The sequence below is a fragment of the Periophthalmus magnuspinnatus genome, chromosome 19 (assembly GCF_009829125.3).
Source record: "Periophthalmus magnuspinnatus isolate fPerMag1 chromosome 19, fPerMag1.2.pri, whole genome shotgun sequence".
In the NCBI taxonomy this organism is placed as follows: domain Eukaryota; kingdom Metazoa; phylum Chordata; class Actinopteri; order Gobiiformes; family Gobiidae; genus Periophthalmus; species Periophthalmus magnuspinnatus.
Genome location: NC_047144.1, coordinates 10,570,927 through 10,595,760, shown reverse-complemented (window position 1 = coordinate 10,595,760; position 24,834 = coordinate 10,570,927). Strand labels below are relative to the sequence as shown.

The 24,834-nt window shown below is 38.9% G+C and overlaps 1 protein-coding gene across 3 annotated transcripts in view; it reads left to right on the top strand.

Moving 5' to 3' along the window:
• The window catches only part of LOC117387574 (SRC kinase signaling inhibitor 1-like), an 81,036-nt gene that overhangs the window by 17,785 nt on the left and 38,417 nt on the right, over positions 1 to 24,834 (top strand). For 2 of the 3 annotated variants that reach the window (XM_033985106.2, XM_033985108.2), the window contains exons 2-3: positions 9,808 to 10,118; positions 20,093 to 20,119. In XM_033985106.2, coding sequence (XP_033840997.2) covers positions 9,808 to 10,118; positions 20,093 to 20,119 — 338 coding nt within the window. Of the gene's footprint in view, positions 1 to 9,807; positions 10,119 to 13,944; positions 14,178 to 20,092; positions 20,120 to 24,834 lie in introns of those variants that run through there. The other variant, XM_033985111.2, reaches the window with a different exon arrangement.

Genomic DNA, 24,834 nt, shown 5'->3' with positions numbered 1-24,834 from the left:
CAAGTATGGATTTAATGAATAATGCACTTGTAAGGCAACTTGCATAACTTGCATTATCATGATTAGTTATATTCCTTATTGACATTGCTGTGACACTAGTTTTCATTTTTTGATATTCTAAAACTAAAACAAGTAATTTGACCACTGTCTTGTTTGTATTTTCTTAAAATTTTCAGAATTTTTTTTGCATCGCTGAGCCCTTAATAACTTCTACTTGTCTCTTACTTTTTTACTTTGTTTTTTTTTTACATCTTAAAAATTTTCATAATATGCATATTATGAGATGTGTATTACCTATGAGATACATACTGTATGGACACCTCAACATAGATTGTAAAGCTAGAGTCAACATCCATGCAATACTTACATTATATAACACAGAATAACATCATTGTTATGAATCCAGTGCACAGCCCAGCCGAGCTCACTTTATTTTGTTTGTTAACAGCATACTCGGACGTTGACAATGTTTCCATAGTAACACTGGTTCTTAGCGAGGAAGCAACAGCTGCCGTGAGAAATAACACCAAACTGTAGACAAATCAGCACAAATATTGTTTTAGGCCTGAGGGGTTTTCATTAAACCCTTAATCATGAAAACGTGTTACAAAAAAACTTCAAATTGGCGAGATACAACAACATAATGAGTGACAGGAGTATTGTTGTTGATGTTAAGTTATTTTGCTCATTTGTTTGATTTTCAGTTCAGTTTGTGCGTGTCATTGGTGTAGGCTCTATTAAGTCATTTTTTAAGGGGTTTAGGATGACTGTTGGATTAGATTCGCCAATGTTTTTAAAAATATAATTGCTAATTGTTCATTTTACATTGATTGTCACATATAACACTTGACTTCCTCGATTGATTTAACACAATGACTAATAATCACCAGTGCCAGATGTAACTGGACTAATTCAGAAGCAACAGTCATGGCACGTCTGGTGTTTTTGAAGGAGAAGTGAAACATAAAGGCTAACTAAAACTGGACCTAAATGAACTGAATGATGTGTCAAATGTGTAAAGGGTAGGAGTAGTACTGTGAGAATCCTGTGTACAAGTACTCATGGGGCTGGGCAGTGTGGCAAAAAGTGTATCATGATTTTTGCTTACATTGATTGATTCAGATTTTAATTTCTTTTTTATTTTGTTTTAGGAAACTAGACTTGACCTTGCCATTTAACACAAAAATAGTTCATATTCCTTCTAAGTTCTGCTCCAAACCACATGCTTTTACTAACTTGGCTGTAGACCTCTGGATTCAAAAGCCCCAAGCCTATAATTGACTAGGAATGAGACGATAATAAAATTTAGACTCATGATTATTTTGACCAAATGATTATCAATATTATCATGATAATTATTAATCCAAGGTTTATTCTTTTTTTTTTTTTTTCTTCACTAAAACATCAATTACCATATCATTTGCAGGTGTCTGATCATGTTCTTGACTATTAAAAAAAACACATGAACCAACCTGAGAGAGCCCCCAGAAAAAGAATATGACAAAGGATATGCTGCATGGCAGCCATCAGCTGTATAAAAAAAAAAAACAACATTCACTTTTTTTTTGCTCTTTGCCTTGTCGGTCTTGTTTTTCAAAGCCATAATAGTTCCACACCTCAGACTTCCTCTTCTTGAATGGAGGATATAAATGTGTGGCATCATGTGGATGCAGATCCACTGCCTGCCCACCAGCCATGACAGTGACTGATGGTTGTGGGCAAACATGAGGCATTCTGGTGCTGTAAAGGCAATTATAATTATGTGCCATGATCACGATTATTTAAAAAATGCTCCAAACAATTAATTTCAAACCTTTTTGATCGCCATTAGCGATATTATCTTATATTGTCCCTTCCCTATAATTGACAATCTCAATTATTTGATTATTTTCACTGTCCTAGGTGCTCGTCTCACAGTTTGAAAAACACTAGCTTCTCTATTGAAGTCATATGTAGTCTAATTTGGTTGTACCATATATAGCTGTTTAGCTTACAGCTCACCACACAACAGCTCAAGGCTCTATGAAACAATGTTATTGTAGGAACTGTACATAGTCTCTAAGTCATGTTTACGTCCATTTGCACCATATTTCAGATGACTTCTCAGTGCTTTATCATCTGTAGAATCACATGTTGCTTTATGTCCCATGGCTGTTTACACATGTTGACGTTTAACTGTCCTTGAGCCTGGTTTATTCCACAGCCCAGAGCACGGTGCACTGACAAGCAACTATTTCTCCTGACAAACCTGCATTGCACTCTGGGAGTTCTGGGTACTGTCCCCAGGCTATGTGTTCATGACAAGACATTTTAGACCTGGTATTTTGAGACACATCCATAATTTTTTTTTTTTTTTTTTGTCAATCTCCACAGTCCAAATGAATAATATATAAGTGGAAACTGGAGATCAGAAAGACTTAGTGGGTGACTTACTCAAAATGCTCCAGAAGTGTCTCTCCTATGGCTGTGGTCATCATTTCAAGTCTGCCTGTTTTATCTTTCAATTTCATTAGTTGGATTCATAGAAGGCGAGTGCAGTTCTTGAACATCAAAAGGGCTGAAGTGGTAGGACCCTTGAAGATTATGTTGTCAGCAATATGTGACTCCTCTTTGGTTTATGAAATTTATGAGTTGATGGCTCTATGGCTATAACAGCAGATTGAATTCCTCAAAATTCAACAGTGCTTAGATATTTTTAATGAGTTTGGTGTTTGTATTATTCATTTTATCCGTAATAAAAACTGACAGCCTACTAAACTTTCCAAGAGTGCACTTTTGGTCCCGGCCCACCATTTGGGGATCCCTGTCTTGTTTATTTAGGCTAAGTGAGTAACGTCTTAAGTGTTAAATTTGTCTTGTGTGTGTGTGTGATAAACTAACCTGAGTGTACATGTTACAATAGATGTTACCTCCTTTAAGTCTCGCCGCTGCATATTGTGCCTGTGATTTTTGGTCTCCTGAGCCTCCCCGCTGGTAACAGTTTGTAGAAATTTCATATTCAGAGAGAGCCTTGTTCCAAATATAGCCTGCTCAGCTCTCGCGTTCAGATCTTGTTTGGGTTTTTACTTTAATTTTCGAGTGCCCCGGAGAGCTGGATATTATAATTTGTGGCTAGAGGAGCGTTCTCTCTTTCTCTCTCTCTGCCTTCCTTCTTAATTAATGTCTCTGTTGAATTGAGAGCTTTATGATGGAGAGACAGAGGAGGGGAGGAGAGAAAGCTGGAAGGATGCCACTGGCTGCTACGTAGAATATGATTGAGATTATACAAAATGAATACATGAATAAATGAATGAATCAGCACCAATGGAGCATGGAGGATTTATCGCCGAAGATTCGAACGGGGAGAGGATGTGTTGGTACAGAAGTCTTTTATGGTCTTTAAACCCAAAAGAGAAGACAGGAGAGTACACTCAATTCTGGATACAAATTTACACAGGCTGTGTTTAAGCTGGTTGTAGATCTGGTTTGGTCCTCTTCTAGTCCAGCTCTAGTCCAAGTTTAGTTCCTGTTTAGTCATATTAAGGTACACTTTATTGTCTCTGTGAGGAACTTTATCTTCTGGATCCTCTTGCATCCTTCAAGTCCACTGGGACCTGCCCGCCCAGGAACACATCTTGACCTAGGCTTGGTCAAAATAACCTTAGCTTGAGAATTTTACCATACATGTTTTGGGTTGATGGAGGAAACTGGAGGAAACCCACCCAGACATGTGGAAGAACATGTTAACTCGGAGCATAAAGGCCTGGGTGCTAGCCATTCAGCCTCCGTGTTGCCCCAGTTTTTATGCAGTGTGTGGAAGTGTGAATGCAGCCTATTGTATATGGAGAAGATTTTGTTATGGCCAGTGTCAAAAGGATGCTTAGATTTTTATAAGGGCTAAAATACTGTAGAAATTTCCAATCAAAATATGAAATGTTAGGGATGCACCGGTCTATCTTTTTTCAGGTCCAGTACCAATTTTGATACTGTAGCTTTAAGTATATGCTGACCCCTGATATCAACCGATACCAGTGCAGAGACTGAAAATAGCATTTATTTTCTTTAAGCAAAAGTAAAATAAGACAAATCTGATCCAAATGTGTTATGTAGCTGTTAATTATCCCTCAAGAACAGAGCCACTTTGTATAAATAAAAGTTGAAACATTAGACTCTGGGCAAACTACAACCAGTAAATAGTCTTATTACATCTTATACATCAATTTATATGTACAGCCAGGATATCAGCTGAACCAATATTTGGAAGTTGATATCCAGTCAAGCAAATCTTTACATTTTTCGGAGCATTCCAACCAAATATGGGAAAAAAATCTACTCCATCATATGTATTTATTACAGTTGCACACATTCAAAATGATCGGAAAGAAATCAAATCAATGCACTGTCAGATGTTTTATGTTAAGATATATTGTCACAAAGATTTTTTTTTTAAATATTGTGTTGGTTCTTCCTTAAAATCTTGGTTCTGGCTGAAATATTCTTACAAAGATGATAGATGTTCATGCTTTAGTGGAATTTAACCAACCAAATTATTCAGTCATTGTTACTTACAAGCTAGTATGTGCCACTCCGATGAGCTGGAGGCTAAAACAGAACCAAAATGTGCTTTAATAAAAAAAGATTTATGTCAACTGAGTATCAACATATGATTCACAGTCACGGTACTTAACAGGCTCATAATGAACTGTCTGCAGCACGTTTTCAGAGTATGTCCTTTCTCTAATAGGATGGAGTCCTTAAATGTTTGTGCCATATATAAAACTGAGACACTATATCAAACAGTGGGTAAAAATATATAAGTAAAATTGACTGGAGGACTGACAAGTACAAATGATGAGGTCTCAGTACGATTAAACCGTAAAACTAAAAAATAGCTCATGTCAGACAGACCCTGACCAGCACCAGCCAAGGTTGGACTCCTCCTAGTACTCACACACTCACACACACACACCCACACACACACACACACACACCCCCACACACACACCCTCCCACACACCCCCACGCACACACACACACACACACCCACACACACACACACACACACATATAGACATAGACTGTGCAGTGTTGTAATGAGAAATGTTTGTGGGTGGCCAGGGGCGGTCCTTTTGGGTCGTGTCCTGAGCTTGTGAGTTATGGTCTAAGTGGCACATTGACAGTCACTCACCAGTGTGTAGACTTCTCTTAGTAATAATGAAAACAACATAATCTATCCATTTATCTGCAACAGTGATCAGCAGTTCAACTATGTGTCTGCACTCTTTTGCATTTATTGACAGCAAGAACAAAACTGTTAGTGTGCTTAAGTACTAGAACTGTTAAACTAGATATTATTTGGCAGGTGTTGATATTAAATAAATCATTCAGTGGAATCGCTTTGTCCAATATCAGCTATGAGACTCACATGGAAATGAGACTCGAGTTTGCTATAGGACTACTTCAATATTAGTGTATTTTGTAAATGGTAATAAGTATGAGTGTCTGCTGGTTCCTCAGTATCTGTGTAATCGCTCAGTGGACCAGGTCTGATCCATAGCAAAAGAAAAATGTAAAATCTGTCAACTGGTCAAAAATTTGTTGGAGTGAAGACATTTCGCTTGGATGAGCAGCGAAACATCTTCACTCCTACAACTTTTGTCCACTTGACAGATTTTACATTTTTCTTTTGCCCTGCTTCCTTAGTATTGAAATCGAGTTTAAAGCAGACCTATTATGAAACAATTGACTTTTTATAGCTTTTAATCATGTTATAATTGTTTCCCCTCACCATTTACTCAACCAAAGTTGTATTTGGAGTGATTTGTGCATGTTTGAGTAATCTTTAAATTCTTATTTTCAAGATGCCATATTGCAGATCAACCCCCACTTTCACCAACACGACATACGCCCACTGCTTTGTACTTACTTCATTCTTCATTTTAAAATTTACTTAATTGATGATGTGCATAGGTTTTGGCAGTGTCATTTTGGTACAAATGGAAAAAAAAAGTCTGCTGCTCCCTAGTGTGATCTACAGCTATCCATGGGAGGTGTCGACTTTTTGTTGCAATTACAGCAACGTCAGCTGCCATTGAGCACCACAGTTTTCTAATGTGGAAGTTAGCGGACTTGTTTCTTTTATTATATTGTTTGAGATTAATATTGCAATTTCAAATGTGCAAATGATATGATGATGGAACATAATGATCCACATATGTTATAGATTATAACTATAGAGCAGGCACAAGCACAATAGCTCTTTCTTCTTTAAACTTTGAACTTCTGTATTCTCACAACTCCAAAACACGATTGAGGAAAGATACTTAAATACTAATGTAATGCATTTTTCCCTGACCCAGAATATTCCTATTTCATAATGGAGTCAGTGCCTTGGATGGGGCCTACACTTCTGTCACTAATAGATCTGACGAATGAATACAAACATGCCTCAAATCCATGCTGTTAAAATAATAACATGTCAGCGTGTGGACTGGACAGGAGCTGTGGTTTATTCATTAATAAAGGACACTCCCTGTACATTCTAGTAGCATGACATGTTTAAAATGTGCATGTGTGTGTAAGTAGGGATGAAACGTGACATCTCCCCTACAGGGACATCACAGTTAGAGGTTCAAAAATGCGAGTAAAGTCAGAAAATTAAAAAGCAATTCATCTGTAGGGCTGCCAGGGCTGCCGCAGTAATAACAGAGGAGGTGCCAGGAGCAAGCTGAGAGAGGTGGCAGCCCATTAACTATCACCAGCAGCACTAATGACAAGCTGGACCAGGGCAAACACAGAGGCTGCTACTTATGCACCGGTAATGCAGAGGACAAAGGGAAATAGTATTCATTATGTAATCTAATCCTGTCATTTCAAACCAAAGCATTTTCAAGTACTCCTGCTTCTACCTCTCCAGCTACTTCCATCAGCAAATTAATATGTTTTTAATAAGACAGAGTAACACCAAATGAAATGAAATAAAAAATCATTTTTTTTTTTTTTATCTGCAATTATTATAATCATTCCAGAGAGCAGAGACAGACTGGATAGGCTTGGATAAATAGGGCGTCTGGGTAAATGGAGGTGTGGTTGAGGTGAGCTGTGGTTTGCTGGAGAGGAGCAAGAGGAGACTGAGGCGTGGTCCTGCTCCTGGATCTCAGTTATTATGATTAGCTCCATTTAATGTGCAGCAATATACTAATTACTAGTATCAGTTCTAGTACCACTTAAATGAAAATGTACCTAGAACCTTTATTTTTCCCAATATAAATAAAGGGGTAACTTGAGTAAGCACTTCAAAAATAAACATAGAGCATTTCCGACTGTAGACTATGGGGGGTGTATGTAACTGATATGTTAAAGGTGCTGACTACAGTAGGCTAAGAGCTTCTATTAAACTCTTATAAATCACATGGCTAACTTTAAGTGTTTAGGCTGTAGTCTGGTCGGTGCCTATTGTCATGACATCACTAGTTAAATAGTAGTTTGCTGTTGCATTGAATTACTGCCTTGCTAATGGCAGCTCTAAATACAAGCACAGAGCTACTAAGTGTGCACTGCAGCAGATGACCGGTCCTGCTCTCCTCCTCCTGGTGAAATATAGCCTCCCTTTGTCCCACATACACACTCCTCCACATACCGGGGTCTGCTCAAGGCTCCACATAAATTAACAAGGTAGACCCTTGTCACATCGCTGCCTTGTTTCTCTTCTATTCCCTGTTTTCTGCTGCCTCTCTCCCTGCCATGGATGCACAGAGGTATGCACCATTCACCCCCCTCACTCAGAGCAGTTTACAGCACACACAACTGTCGTCAGGGTGAGTTCAGGCCACCGCTACATCTCATTTATTCAAGGAAAGCCAGGGAGAAGTAGAAAAGTAGATATGCTCTCTACATGATATTCAGACCATATTTTAACAATGTGTCAGGACTGGGCTCAAATGTGCCTGTAAATGTCTTGGTTGAAGATCAAGTATGGCATGAAATGTGAATGGACCATAAAATGAACAACAAAAGGGCAGAAATATCAGTTACGGGCTTGTTTGGGAGATCACCCAGGTGTTTTTGCTCATTTTAGTTTCAGTCAGCTCTTTCCCATATTTTTAAACTTTGACTATCTTCAGAACAACAACAATTGTGATATTATCCATTTTTGATACCTTGTTCACCCTCAGCCGCTTTTATTTTATTGATCTAAAAATACATATTTAACACGGAGTACCTCCTGCAACTATAGCTCGATAATAAATGAGTATTTTTTTCTGTGTATAGACTGCAAATCAATATTTTCTCTCTATCTATTTCTCTCTCTTTCTCAGTGTAATCATTGTAAAATAAAAATCTATGCCCCTTTCCACACTAATTATTATGTGCCATCCACTCTGCGTTATGTAAAAGGGCAGGGACATACACTCTTCGCTGCGTGCTCTACCTACCTTCCTTTCTCACATACATTCAACCAGCTTACCTTGTGTTTTATGTCCCGTTGGTCACAAGGGGGCACTAAACAGTTCCCATAACACCAAGCAATCACTCCCATTTGTGTCACTTTACCATGACTGATCCTGACACATGTGGGCAGCTTCTGTTGTCATCATAACGGGGGGACAATCGCCGCAGGGGTCCTGGGACAGTCTGCGTGGTTGAAATAGACAGATGCGGCAGCTGTGTTCGAATAGGCTATATACCTGGAGGTGTATGTTTTATATGTGTATCGCACGTTTTGTTTAGTGTTGTGTGAATAGAAAATGTACTGATGTGGTTGCATTGTTAGCACTCTCACAGTTGCTGCCACCGCCTCGAGGCTGGACCTTTTAATGTGTGGGTTTATGACAAGCTATGTATGCTGTGTTGGCTAATTAATTGTTGTTCATCGAGCAACTTCAAATGCCGCAAAATATCAAATAAGCAAGCAGGCTTCTCTGATAATTATGCAAACCACTAACACACTATATTGCATGTACTAGTGCTGCAAGTTTGATTGTAAATCGCAAAGAGCATTTATTTCTTTTAAGCAACATGATTTCTAACGGAAATATCCTGTGTTATTGAGTACAACAACTGCTAAATATGTAGTTGAGACCTCTGAAATACATGGGATTGTAGTACTAGTTTTGCAGTTTATATCTTTTCAATATTGTTCAACCCTAGTACAACGCATACACTGTTGTCCATTTGTCATTCATGTAACTGTCTGGAGAGAATCTGGTATTGCCTTCCTGTTGTTCTTGTTGTATTTTATTTCATTTGGAATCCACATTGACATTTGAAGTGCAGTGAAAATACTCCAAACCAAACACAATGAAAAATCCTATTTTCGAAGCAACTATTCTAGGCCAAATATGTGTTCAAACCCACTGTGAGCGTGGAATCCTTGCCTGGCCAGTGAAAACCACATGTTTTAACAAAACTTTACAAAGATGTGTGGTTCTGGAAATGTATCCTGTCTCCCCGATTTCAGATGGGTGTGGTTGACTGGTGGAATAACCAATCAGGGAAATGCATGATTTGTTTGAGTCAAAACAAACACAGCGGCTTAGGAGTAAAAAAGAAAAATGTAATACCGCAGAGAATTGAGAAACAGTGCGGGTTTCTGCAGCATGAATAAGCAAAACACTGAACTCGTATGTATCTGAGGTAAAAGAAGTTATGTATTTTGTTCGGAATAATGCAAGAATATTCAAGAGGAGTTTTTCTTATTTGATAGACAGGTGCTACATATTACTGGCTGTAGTTGCACATGTAAACACTTAGCTTCCTTTTGATGCTTTTATTGGTGTTTCTTTTATTCTATGTTTCCTAAGTTGTAACACTTTCCTTTCTGTGCAGGTCGAGAGAAGAGAAAGGGTCCCATGCTCTCTGCCAGCGATGCCGAGTTCCCGCGGGAGTACCACACCCTGGCGGCCGGAGGGGGGCGTGGGGCCAGACGTTTCCCCGAAAATAGCACCAACAATGGCGGCTTCACCTCCTCCCTGGACCGCCGACACAACTCCGTGGCCGCCAAGAGCCTGGAGGCACTCAACAGCATCCACAAGGCGGACATAGAGAGACAGAGGGACGCGCTGATGGACCTGCAGAAGAACAAGTACTCCAACAGCCCGGGAAGTGTGTCCCAGGGCACGGGCACAGCAGGGAGGCAGGTAAATCAGTGCTCACATGTACGAACGAAGAAGAATACATGGAGCAATACAAGCTACTCTCACGTCTCAGTATAACCATAAGGAGTTTCATGCATTGGGAGGTATATATAGATTAGATTCGCAATTTATGTTTTAATAATAATATTCTGCTTGAAGTTCACATTTTAAGTGGGTCCAGGAAATTTGATAAAAAGACTGAACCATGAACTGAAACTTGTACAGATCTAAACTACAGGCTTAGCAGTTTTTGTGCAGAATAAGACTTCAAACATTCTAGTCTTTGTGATTTGCTAATTGCATCAATTCAAATTGTGATTTTGAGTAGATTTTTTTGATTAATTGTGCACTTCTAGTTTTGAGATACGGACAATTTGAATATCGAGTACATAAAAAGAGACTTCAAGAAGCTCAACCTCAATATTTACAGACACGTTTTAGTTTAATCTAGTTATTTCACGTTTTAGGATTACTGATGAATGGCTATAATCTTATCCAATAGTCAGTGGGATGATCCAAAAAAGTCTCATTCTTGAGACTATTGGGATTATATTATTAGGTCATAATATTATAAGATTTTGAAGTAAAAATGTGGGATTTCATTTCAATCTAACCCACTGTGTAAAATTACTTTATCCACAATGTAAAATTAGTTTATCAATCAAAAAGTACATGCTCATCTATTAGACAATGTGAATTAAAGGAAGTTAAGATTGGAGTTGTTTTTTAATAGTGTGAATAATTGTGAATATTCATAAAATTCTGATGTTTCTTCTGACAATAATTTTACCACTTAATTCTGCAAAATGGGGAGGAGTCTAGCGGCACTGAACTAACTATTCAAGTGTTTACGCCTTATAAGTTCTTTGGATTTGGCCACTAATCCATATAATAAACCCAAACAACTCAAATGTACTTTCTTATATAACATGAATGAACATAGTAATAAAATAATACAACTCCCCTGATTCACTAAATCTATACTCTGTTTGTTTGACGCAGCTCCTGATCTGTCATGTTGTATTACTGTCCATAGCGCTCTGTAGCATCTTGCTTGAAAAACCCTGTAGCTGTTTGCAGGACCGTGATCTGGTGGCTGTCAAGGCCGAAGCATATGATTCACTACACTTCATCCTCATTAACGTGTGCACATACCTCCTGGCGCTATGGAAACGGGGCAATAACATCCCACACATCATGTTTTTTCTTTACAATTACCATTGTTTTGTATTTTACGTATACATTATTGTCTATAGATTAGTGACCAACCTGGAGGGAGGAAGTGTCTACTAATTCCATGCTGTATATTTGTGACATAGGGCAACAATAGTGTGTTTGTGTTTGCGTTTGTCCATCGATCTGAAGGTTGGCAGTTCGAATCCCTCTCTGGACTTAAACATGCATTTTGGTGACATTTTCTGTGTACATGCAGTGGTCTATCAGGCAACAAAACCGCAAGATATTATTTGACATAACTCATTCAGCATATCTCGTTGCACATGCGGTTAGGCAAGAGAGTGTAACCTTTGTTAGCTTGAGGGCTTTCTGCTTCAAAGCATCCGTAGCACCTGATATGAATCTGGGAGCCAAAGTATACACACTAAAAAATATCACTTACATTTTTTTTTTTTTTTCAGATCAGTAAGTTCAGCTGCAGCACTGGTGTTAATATTGCGAGAATACTGACATATAAATTGCTAAACTAGTACAGGAATATCACACAGTTGAGATCGTGTTTGCTATCTACTCGAAAACTACAGTGTTAACAGCTTTCAGACAGAACAGGTCCCATGGTAACAGGCCATTTTGATCTCTACAGGACATTACAATTACTCCAAACTTACACAGTGAAATCAAGCCTCCAGTTTGTTGCAGGTAGCACTTATTGTACTTGTAGCTATTTCACTTTGGGATGAGAATAGGCAAAATGTGATAGAAATGTTAAATTGCCAGTTAAGTCTTTGGTCTTTCGTTTGAAGTGGCATCAATCACGCTCTGTCTATGATACCTGCTACAGCAGATGGTCAGAGCCACACAGCCGGCTCCTCTGTGCGTTTTGGACCTGCTTCTTCACTCCCAAACACAACCTTTTCATATTATCTTAATGTCAGTTTAAGTAAATGTCATAATTTAGTGTTAATTGTAGGAGTGTGCCAAAATATCAACATATCCTAATACAGTTGTTGATATAGCATCTTTATAGATTTTTATTTATTTTTGTATATTCCACAAAATTAAGTTGTGGCAGCGCTGCACGTTTATTGCTTATTAGGAGGAAGTAAACCTATTTATCTAAAGCTGGTGGCGTATTCACTGAGCCGTGTATCGTATCGAGTCACGAAAGATTCCTAGCGCTAGTTAATTCCAGAGTTGCTTAGATACTTGGATTCTGTCGAGGAGAAAAGGCAGAATAGTGGGCTGAAAATCCAATGTACAACTTGGAGGCAGAAGTTTGTGCAAAGATAATCAATTCCGAAATGCAGAGCGGCTGCCAGACAGGTTACACAACAGGGAGGGAGAAGTCAGGACAACTACAGCTATTTAGGCTATGGCTGGACATTCATGGTTATAACTCGTCGAGAGATTCCATTTTGGTGCTGAATCCAGGGCCAATTATCTTAGGCCGGGGTCATCAAAGGTATAATACTCCCTACAATGGAAGTATAGCCAAACTGGACTGTACTAGACTAGAATGGACAACACTTTTATAATGTCTTTGGGTGCTGGGTCCTGTACTGCTGGTAAATAAATTCTCCTGCGTTAGAACTCCAGCACCACGCCTCTTCTCTTCAACTCTCAGGCTGCTACAGTTCATTCTACAGCAATAACATAACTTTGCAAAAGTATCGATTTCATATGGCAGTGATAAAATTAATTTGAGTCTAATTTAGCACTGTAGCACTCAACTTCTGCCAAAGCTTTGTTTGTATTAGTCATAATAAGTTTAATTTATGACATTCTCATTTGAATATCCTTAATCTAGTGCTGCCACAATACTAAAATTTCAAACTCGATTTTTGATACTAAGGAGAAGATTTGTACAGATACTGATTGCGATAACACAATGATCATTTAAATGGTTCTGATATAACTCAAGACAAGGGGCAACTTTGTCCTATTATGTAATTTATTGATTCCTGCTCAACCATATGTGTAGTTCAATAGCAGTTTTAGTATTCATAATTACATCATTTATTTTTGACAACCCTACCACGATATCGAAATGTGTAACTATACATATCAATTTATACCTATTTAAATCATTATTTTCGTATAGGGTACAGCAAAGTTTTTTCTGTTTTCTGACTTGTTTCTTGCAAGGACCTAATGGATTGACATAAAAATCATTGATGGTAACAGAGCAATGTTGTTTTAGTTTGTTTTTTATTACAACAAATAGGCTGCTGCTGGCGTCTCCACGTAATCACTTTTACTTTGTGTCAAATTTATCATTGGTCCCTGTTGTATGCCATCTTCAGATTGGTGCAAACATTAACCCTAATTAGCCCATCCATCTCCTACGGAAAAAGGTGGACCGTGACAGAGAGGGATGGGGCAAAACAGGTGGAGTCTGATGTCGTCATGGCAACCCATCGTGCCCATATATGGCAGCCAAGTGATATCATATGGTTGGCAAATCCGTAGCAATGGGAGAAAAAAAAAACACACAAAAAAAAAACAGGCACATGCTGTTCCAAGTGAGAGACTGGAAGAAACTGGGGATTTCAAAGCTGCTCCGTTTTGTCGGAAGAAGTGATAGACAAGAGAGATAGAGAGAGGAGGAGAGCAAGAGATAGCAGGAAGAGGAGAAGGAGGAGGGGCGGGGGGAGCTGTTGGAGATGCTAACTGCCTCCCAGGCGCTACTAGAGGCAGGCAGCAGCGCGCGGGGACTGTGTGGCTGATCCAGTGGGCTTGGGGTAAAGACACCGCAGTGAAGGCTAAAAAAAACTGGAAAAAATCAAAGATGGAAAGAGGGGAGGAGGAAGAGGGAGGCGTGCAGAGGGGCAGCATGCAGAGAGGCAGCGTGCACCAGGCAGCCGACGCGCTTGTTAAGTAGCCACGGTAACTCTCTCTAACCATGTCCTTGCATCCGTAGTTACTGTATGTGATAGTGAGATGTTCCGGTGTTTTCCTTTTCGGTGACATAACAGTGGGAAGCTGTGGACGCTGCATGTTGTGGGTGGGAGGAAGTCTTTAGTGGCTTATGTGGTGAAGTGAATCTCCCATTCATCATGTTATATGTGGCTATCTGTGCAGAAACTGTCAGGTGATGTGCAGGTGTGGTCCTGCCTGAGCACTGCATGGCTATTTATTCCTGTACGTATCAGGTTGCATGTCTGGGAGGGGGCTGTGATGTATGCTAGTAGTAAATGGCTTCACATGGGATGGGGAGCAAGCCAGGGAGGTTATAAAAAAGAGGGTGGGTACAAAGATGGCTACTTGGCATGCAGGTCAGGCGGGAGCGTCTCTCGTCTCGTCCCCTTCGCACCGTTTGCCTGTCTGTGTCGCCACGTATGGGCGCCAGGGGATTTTAGTGCGAGTGATTGAGAAATATTGCAGCCGCTAGTCACTGAGTCATGGCTCAAAGGGGGCTGGTTGTATCGGATATTGGCGGTTTTATGTTTCCAAAAATGTCAGGTTGTTTTGTTATTACATCAATATTCAGGGTCTATAGTTCTGGTTTGGCAGTGCTGATAAATGTCCAATAACTGTGACTAGAAAGCGTATTAAACTAACCCCATTCATTCTTTTATGTCGTTCACTCATACTAGTGAGTGATGAAATGATCTCATTTTCATGTATCACTATGTGTGAGGTCAGTATTTACATACTTGGGATCCATCGACAGCCAAAGCTTCATTTTATATTCCAGAAAAAAGTTTATTTTATGGTGTTTCTATTTGAATGCCCATAATGTAGTATTGTGTCAAATTTTGATTTTGATAGTAATGAAAAAGCTTTATACTTGATTCCCATTTCACTGCCACAATGACAATGTTATAAAATATATAGACTGCTTCGATGTTAAATCAAGTGTCTAGACGTCCTGGTTTTAGGAATGCTGTGTGCAAAAAATAAATGATCTCAAAATGTTAAAGATTGGGGAGACCAAAGCTTAAACTAACTAATCAATTTATTCGTACTTGTTTTGACATAAAGTGTATTCGGTTGGTCCTAATTTCAGATGTACTATGTAACTTTTCTGCTTTTCTGTTGGTTTTATGGGGATGTTCCACTGCATTGCATAAAACGTATCTATCTCCATGGAGACATGTAGATGTGGTCACCAGACAAAGTTACATGTCAGATCAATAAAAATGTGTTTTTCAAGTGTAGCAATAAAACATCTGTAATTGAAAAAATGCACGATTGATAAATTTAGCGTCACACTGCAGAAACTAACTTTTTTCACCTGCTTGTCTCCAGTTGCTAAGTTTTCCTTTATGTACAGAAAGCAACATGATTAGGTAAAATAGGAATTGTTCTCAAAGAGAAATATTTTGAATTACGTCATTGGGTGCCCTGTTAATGCAACCTAGAAAGGATGAGAAAAATAAACTTCTATTTTCCAGTTGTCAAGTTGTAATTATGAAGCCATGGCGTGAAAGTGCTCTGAAATTGGAGAGCGATCAGAACAAGAACGAGAGGTGGTTAACTCCAAGGAATTATCTGTGACAGAATTATTATCTTGTTTTTGTACTAGTAAGTTATGGAAGCAGCAGGGCAAGACAATGACACATTTGGAGGTAATAACTAGAGCATCACGAACCAATACGCTGTTGAAATCAAATATCACTTTATTAGTTGTCAGTGTGATTGTTGTAAGGTAGACGTGATTGCAGCTTAATCCATGCCAATACAATTTCACATTTTCATTACCTTCTCTATATAATGATTAGATCTTGTGCTTCTGTCAGTGAATCAGCAGTCGCTATGGTCTGGGCTCCTCCAAAGGTTGCTGGTTGTCTGGTTGTCTGGTCTAATTGCCGTCTTAAGAGTAAACACAAAGTGGCATCCTTGACGACCAGTTCAGTTCAAGTTATGTAAGATCAGACTAAAGCTCCTGATATAAACTTCTCTGTACTTTCTACGAAACACGAAAGGTCTTCTTCCTATTAAGTTATGTGCTAATTAGAGCTACTAACCAAGTTAAACACAATGTTACCCTTCAGCTTTAAGAATGCCAATGCAATATATTACAACTCTGCCTAATTAATTGTAAAATGACATTAAAAAACATATCTTGCAGTGTGTTAGAAAACCAAGTGAGGCAAGGCATGTTTATTTGTATAGCACAATTTGTGCACCAAATAGTTCAAAGTCTTTTACAGAATAAGAAAGGCAGTAAAATCGCAATATAACAAATGCATAAATAATCATAAATAATGATGTGTCCAAAATACATATCTTTGGTAGAATTCATTTCAAATTTTGCCACAGCCTAAATTTGGACTCTCAAGGACTCACTGGGAAACATGTACTTGCAATGCTAAAAGATGCTAATTTAAACCTCTGCCAAGGCCTTAAAACACTATTAATGATAAAATAGCATTTTTTCATTATTTTTGGAAGAAACTGATCTGCATCCTCATTAAAAACTGTATTTTTTAATCGCCAACATGTCTTTACAGTTTTGTAATCAAACCAAATTGCCCTTTTTTTGTTTTTTTTGCTTTAACTTTGGTTTTCAAATAATTGATCTCACGACTCTGTGACTGGTCCCGTGTCTAGCATGCATCCTGCGACCAAAGCCCTTGGCCAAAATACAGAACAGAATCCAACCAGAACATTTTAATCTTACTTCTAATAGGATATCCTCTAAACATCCTGTGTCATTTGTAGTAATAACACGACCTAATCAAACTCTCTCAATATGAAAAGCACAGCATGAACTCAACCACAGTTGCTCTTTTTGGTACATTTAATAAGTTGACCATTTCCCATGGCCTGTGTGTAAATTACTGTGTCCATAACTCCAGTCCCCTCTCTCTCTCTCTGTCGATCTGGGTCAGAGCAGCCCACAGGCCTGTTGAGCTTTCATAGTCGGGATCGCTTCCTTTTTCCTTCCTCCTCCATTTCACAATTTCAAAAACTTCCACACCACCGCACAGCAAATATTTGGGAGCAGACATCTCCCTGAACATTTGGTAAACACTAAATAGAGTTAAACCTACATCTCAGATTAATTTTTAAGGGAATGAAATCTCTTCAAGAGCTTTTCAGGTGAGGCTGAGTGGGCGACACTTTCATCTCAGAATTGAAAAGTCGTACAGAAGTTGTCATTTGGATGCTCAGTGTCTTATGATTCTTGCATATTCATCATTTTGCTTTCAAGTGGATATTTATAGTCGAAGATGGATTAACTAAGTGCTAATAATAAAATGTATGCGTGCAAAAGATTACACGTGCCGAATGTAACGATAGCTTTGTTGTGGTATTGCGTGAAAATTGCCACATGTGTAAAAGGCAAAAATGATGAAATTCTAAAGGCGTCTGTGGAAATAAGAAGCAACAATGAATCCTATTTTGAAAAGAATGGCTCCACGATCTAGTAATTTGTGTTGTTTTAAAATCACAGCCATCTGTTCTCATGAATTTAAAATGTTACACTGCTGTGTTGATTGGCTGTTTGGGTAAAAATACTGATGAAGATGACAATACTGAGATGAGCACCAATTTGAGGTCTGTTACAGTCCGTTTTATAATATGAGTGAATATAACATTTTTGGCTACATTTGAATTTTGTTTTTGGGAATATGTCTTTCCTAGTGCTAATGAGCCCATGTTCGAAGTGCTAGATTTTCCCAAACTATTAACATTTCCATCTCGTTTAACTGCCTCACACAAGCTTCCCGTCACATCCATGGCCATAATGAGTCCCACACATGCTAAAAGAGCCCAGTGATATGATGATCAGTTTTACTTCAGAACTGACAAAGTGCTTTTGGAGCTGAGATAAAATGTCTAAAACTCCCTGTATTTAGTCCAGTTAACTCAGAGAAACTTTGACTAAGTACCACACAGATGGCTTGGGAGTACGCACTTATTTATATACTCTCATTCAAACAATTAAACGTTGGTCGTTAGTTAAACTTCATGGATTGATTTCCCCATTTAATTATTGCTCTTTGGAAAATGCAGAATGTCATGACAAATACTTCAAACTGATTGGTCGAAGCGTCACAACAACAACAAGCTGAGAAATTGAACTTTGGTTAAATCCAGGTGAGAGAAACACACAGACACCGTCCAACAAATGCCCAAAGCTCTTCCCTCTGCACATTTTTCAAGACTAAAATAATACGTATTTTTGTTTCTGGGTCATTTGGGTGCTTCACCTTCGGCTTCCACTCAAACCTCAATGCTGCCCTGTGATTGGTCAGAGCTGGTCCAGATCGAGTCGCGAGTGAACTCACAAATATTCAGTGAATTTAATTTGCTTAATTTGCTTTTTTACATGTGAACATAGCATTTTTTACATAATGATATTGATAGTTATAAATGGGCACCAAGCCTATGTCTTTGGAGGTTGACCCCGTCCAAATGAAGCAAAATGTGTCTTAATCCTGTGTTTATCAGTAAGATCCTGGTTTGGTCTGGAGCCAGTACACGTTCTGAAGAGAATGCACGGAGGGAGCTGGCATTGGCTCTCATTTCTTTCCTTAGTTTGCACAAAGTCACTGTAAACATTTGATTAATAGCACAGAGCCAATTACAAGCAATTAAAGTCCTATTATGATGGCAGTGAAGGACAACATAAATTCATCTGGCTATCGTGGAGATAATTAGCCCATCACGCTGCCACAGATAAATATGGAAAAAGACGTATCATTTGTGGTTTGTCGGCCTGAGGTCTGATATAATGTGCACCCATTTGAAAACATGATCAGTAATGTGCAAGTGCTTTGTAGTGAAGTCAACGGAGTCTTTGTCAGGAATGGAAGACGATCTAATAGATTCATTCAACATTTGCGGTCTGCCACCTGCTTGTCTCCAGGGAGATATTATCGCTTTGCCTGGAATGTTATATAGGATTTAACTTCTAACTTTTTCGTCTATTTTGCATTTATTCAATACTCAGAAAATTATGCATTTTTACTCTGAGTCGACTTGCTTTTCCACAGATCTGACCTCCAGTGTTTCCTGGTGGTGCCACCTGTAGGTCTCTCAGTGCATCTCGGTGTAAAAACTTGCACAGTATTTTAAGTGTGGTGTGGTTTTTAGTTAAATATCTGTTCTTTTATCGTCATGTTCCAAGGTCTTTTGCACTTGAAAGGTAGCGCTTTTTTAAAGATGGGGTATTAGGCTAAATTGATTTTTTTTTTTCTTTTTCTTTCTATCATGTTATAATGTGGTTCCCTCATCAAAAACATGTCTGAAGAATTTTAGATGTCATCCATGCAGGTTTGAATATATTAGCAATCTCTCCCAAGCCCCCTAAGATTCTGTCCAATGCTCCGCCCACAAACCTACATCACCCATGCTCCCCCATGACAATTCTAACAACTCCACAAACATTCAAAATTAATACAAAACTGTACACAGCAACTTGTCAAACCCGATGTGATGTGCAGTAGTTTCATTCGTGGGATGCATACTGATTGTGTTGTGATAGCGCTCTAAAATTTAATTAAAATCTTTTGGTCTCAACGTATGATTAAGATTTTGGTGAGTCATTTAAATACAATACCAACTAAACATTTCTTCTTATTAAAAGCATAAATTACTATAAGCAATTGTATCTGTCCCAAGCATGACAAAGCCCACTGCAGTGTCACTCCCCTTAGAGACAAGCTTCCCCCTGCTCTCCCACTTAGCCATGTTTGCACCCAGTCAGTCCTTTTGCTCCATTTGTTTTACTATTGCCAGAGTGTTATTTAGTGCAACACATGACAAAAATGTCTAACGTTCAATCCCTTTCCTCTCCCCCTCTCTCCCCTCTGTCTCCTTTGCTCCTTTGTTTTTCCTCCTCCCAGCAACAACCAAACTACTGGAGCTTCAAGGTGAGTGCCAAGATTTTTGTTTTCTGTTTGTGGGTTTGTCTCTGTTTGAATGGCTCTCCTCTTTTCTTCTGTGTTCCTTGCATTCTGGCCTGTTTAAATGGTCACATGTCTGCGCACGTTTTCAAGTTGAAATCTTTATCGCTGCTTTGGTAATATCCGCGGTTTAATTGTGAGACTGACTCCGAGCTGGGTTTTCTTGGCAGTGCTCAGTTGAGCTTAATCTGCCTCCACCTTTGGGACTCTTACTCACGGATATTATGTGATTAGGATCTAGAGGGTGGAGTGGCGTGATGGGGGTATCGGTGGCAGGGATACGCGATGCACGGCTGAGAAATTCTATAGTCATGGCTAATTCAATAGTTATAATTGTAAGAGATTCAAATGGCTAAAGTGTATGTAGTTATATTAGTCCATTCAGGAGGCTATAAGGCCTGAAATTGGTTTGGGCACTTTGAATTCCAGTTTTGTGCGAAAGTAAAAGGAGTTATTCAAATTGAAACTACAGTCGCGTTGGCTTTGTAGATTTGTCAGCTCTATTGATCTAATTCAGCCCCGCCCACTGCTGTAAATGCGACTAAACTGCGCTTTCTTTGTGGTGGCACTTCGCTTTAAGCATTCATTACAAAGGAGAATTCTGGAAAACCTTCGCAGCTAAAATATAATGTAAAGTAGGTTGATTTGGGTTAGATGTTCAATATTCATGTGCACCAACAAGTCAACAATGCAGCGGTTCTGTGGAGGGCTTTAAAACGGCTCTGTAGTCTGTAATTTGGAATACATTTGGTAACATTTAAGATGTATTTAACGACTACAAGGGGGGTCAGAAAAGAAACTATTTGTTTTTTTAGTATGTTCTTAGAAATGGTGATACTGTTGGAATATAAAGATCTTAAAGTCATTGATTTTTTTCCTAAACAATGAGGCTGGTCTGAATTTCCGCCTATGTGCCTAACCCCTCCCTCACTGCATACTCTTTAATTCCACTACTTTTCCCTTGCTGCACATCAGGTGACTGTGGTGTCTAGGTGAGAAAAAAGTGCGCTAATAAAAATGTTTCTGTTATAAATATTGATCAAATACAGCTGACACAAGTAGCCTATTTATGGAGGTTTTATTTGACAGCTCAGAATTATTTTTAATAGATTCTTTTTTAAGACCAAGGTTTAGTTTTTTCATACCTGACAGTTTTGGCTGCTCACTGGCGGTCTTACTCAGAGTGGTCACGTGATGTTGCTGTGACGTGTCCGTTCAGCTGATTCAAACAGGTTTTAGCGCTGTCTTGTTACTTTTGGAGACAGGACGATAGCGCCATCTGCAGTCTGACATCTCCAGGACAGTATCCCAGGTGTGTGAGAGTAAAAAAGCCCCCTTGTCCCAGTTTATAGTCCCGTGGGCATGTTTCTGTGTTTCTATTGCCTCCATAATCCAGCGATGATGTTTGTTGTCCTCTGTCCCAATGATGTTTGCTCTATTTCAGTCCATAATGTGCTTCTCTCTTTTACAATGCTCGGAAATGGCCAATTTGAGTTGCTCGTGTTTTGTTGCTTGTGTGCATTCCTTCACTGTTTCCCTCTCACATTCTGTCCTATCTATACCTGTAGTGAGCAGTCGAAACTGTCAGGTATGAAAAAAACTAAACCTTGGTCTGAAAAAAGAATCTATTAAAATAAACTAATGGAAGACCAGATGAACCTCATTGGACTATTAGCTCAACATTAAAATGGTGTGGCCCATATCCATCCATTTATGGCCATTACATAGCAATTAATCATTCAAAACGAAATATTATACCTTTTGAATGGGACAAATTTTACATATAACAAGAAGCAGAAACTCATGAATATAGTGCAGACATTCTAACAAAGCCTACATCTTTATCACTGCAGGTTCAATAGCTTTTGTTCAGGGGTTTTCTCTCTATCCTTTAACATATTGGCCTTGAACTGCTTTTTCCTGCCATGAATTAACAGGTGAATGTCACAGAATACTTACACCTGTGTCACCATGGTAACACACATGTAGGTTGCGGTTGGCCTGGGACAAAGTGGCTGCAAACCTCTTAAATATCTGTTTGCAGTTTAGGATTGTGCCGATTCCTGGTTAGTCTCATAACGAATCAATGGAGACGTTTGAAGACGATTTTAAGACGTTCGTAACGCAATTAACTGAGGTTATTTAAAATGTTCACTGTTTTGTCTAATGGAGCTAATGGACATTTTGCCTTGGATTCTCTCCAACACATTTGATTTATGAAACCCTGAGTTATATATATGCTAATTTAGTGTCACCATGTTTGAGCACCTGGTGGAAAACCGTGAATTTGATCATTTTTCTCACACTTTTTTTTTTTACTAAAACATGCGAAGGCCTATGCGTCTCTACAGATCTGCCTTATCTAAATTCATACTTGTGCTTATAAATTATATCCTACACCTGGGATATGGAAATGTAGAGCTTAGCTACATCGCCTGCTTGAGTAAGTTTGGACCTGCATGTTTTTTAATAGTATTCATTGGTAGACTTGTGAAAAAAAACGCAGTATATCTACAAATTTGCTGGCAATACTTTTCGCTGTGTCCATGCATGATCATGTCAAAAGCCCCCAGCACGTATAAATACACTGTGTTTATTGAGCAGCCCTATCTTTGATGAAGCCCTGGGGAAACTAGAGTTAAATGTATGCTCACCTAAGCACTTACAAGGTCTTAACCAGAAAATGACTTGATATTGTACAATGAACCTTGCAGAAGCCTGTGCTGACAAAGTGAATAAAAATCGAGTGTTTTTTTTCCGTGCCGCATAGACATAATTCAATTTAAATATTCAGTCATCCAAAGTCGATGGGGAATACGCAGCATTAGGGTGTTACAGACAGATCTGTTCTAGACAATTGGTGCCTATCGCGCTTATACAAATGTGATTTAGAATGTGGAGTATTTAGTAACCTTTAGCTGCTCCCAAAGTGTTATCTCTTGTTTTGGTGTTATTTCTACATCTCCCAAGGCTCTGTCTGTTAACAAAGTAAATTAGAAATGCATTGATTAGATTTAATTATTAAGCTACGTGTTTAGAAGTGATGAAGGTTGGGTAGGATAACATCGTTTTGCAATAAACTAATCCAGACCACAAGATGTCAGTGAAGATAGAACTTGATTTGGAATCGATTGTGTTTTTGCTCAATGTAGAGAACATTTACAACTAAACTTGAAGATTCCTGCTTCCGTCTAGGATGTGCTGGTTTTGCTCTTGTATTAACTGCATTACTCGATTTTCAAGCTGTGAAAGGAGGACATCTGTATCAGTTCCTAGCTCTCAGCTTTAAAACAGCCGCACAGCATGGGTTTAGACTAACTTTTTTATACAACTATGTGAAAGCAGGAGTGGACTGCCAAAGCACAGTCAATCCTAGTACTTCTTACAGCTCTTACTTCCAGGTTTGGGATTGATCAAGTACTTACTTCAATGCAGAGAGAGCGCAGTAGAGCTGTAGCTATGATTTGTTTTAAAATTAATCATTAGCTATTTTATTTGGATTGCACGAAGAGCAGTAAAAAGGAGAAGACATAGGGTTTTGGGACTAACAGCTCAGTTTAATCAGCCTTTTTTTATTTTAAGATGCTGTTTACTGGTAGTTCTCTGCACACAGTCTTGTTTTTGTTTGAAATCCTAATAACTTTTAGCTTTTGCCAGCGCTATACAACACGTTTTAGCAGGATTAATCAATGCACAGTGCTTTCTTTAGTCACTCAATAATTTCTTTAGTCGACTACACCCCCAGCGTACAGAAGTCTTTAACAATATGTTGGAAAACAAAATCCTCTCTTTTACTAGAATAAAGTTGCGTACTCGCTTTAATGCATCCGTAATGTCTTCATCGTTTTGTATACTGCATAATGCAATGTGTAAACTAGAATCTGACACCAGCTTGCAGACTCTCGCACTCAATCCCCCATTAGAAACCCTTCTGCAGCCTAGACCTGATTGGTTCCCCTTCCTCCTCTCTAGTCCCATCAAACCCCCGCAGCTGCCAGACTGTATCTGTGTGCGTTTAATAGTGTCCCAAAACTACGCACGTCATGTCTCGCTGCTCCTCTAAATGAACAAACGCATATAGGTAAAACAAACACCATCTAGATTAGCATAGCCTTAGCTTGGCCCACAGTCTCACCTTATTACCGTGGCCGTATAGAAAGCTGCATATGAAGTAAATAGACTTCCATGTTGTTCTTGCAAATCCTCCAACAAAACAGATTGAAAGGATTTTGCAGCCTGTCCATAGGGAGCGGCTGGGATTTGCTCAGCCTTCTTCCACTGCTGCCGCCGCTGCTAACATAATGGAAAATAGTGCGGTGTAATTTTATTCTTTTCACAGCTCCGAGCGTCACTTATACAAATATTAACGCTCAATTTGGCCCCTTCTGCGGGAATGGTCAGAGTAATCACTGCAGCATTGTCTCTGCTTTTGCCTCAGTATTGGATTTGGAACAGCGTAGTTACATTGACGAACGCTACTGGGGTTTTATTCCAATTATTTATCAGCTATTTTGCTACACTTGAATGCTATAAAGGAGATAACACTGGAGATTTCCCATATGCAGCTCAGTAAATGTAAGGCTTTTGTACAATGGGAACTGTGGGGTTATCCAGCAGGGAGTATTTAGCCTGTATATTGTGAGCTAAATTATGAAGAAGTTTTTATTGGTTGCATAATATAG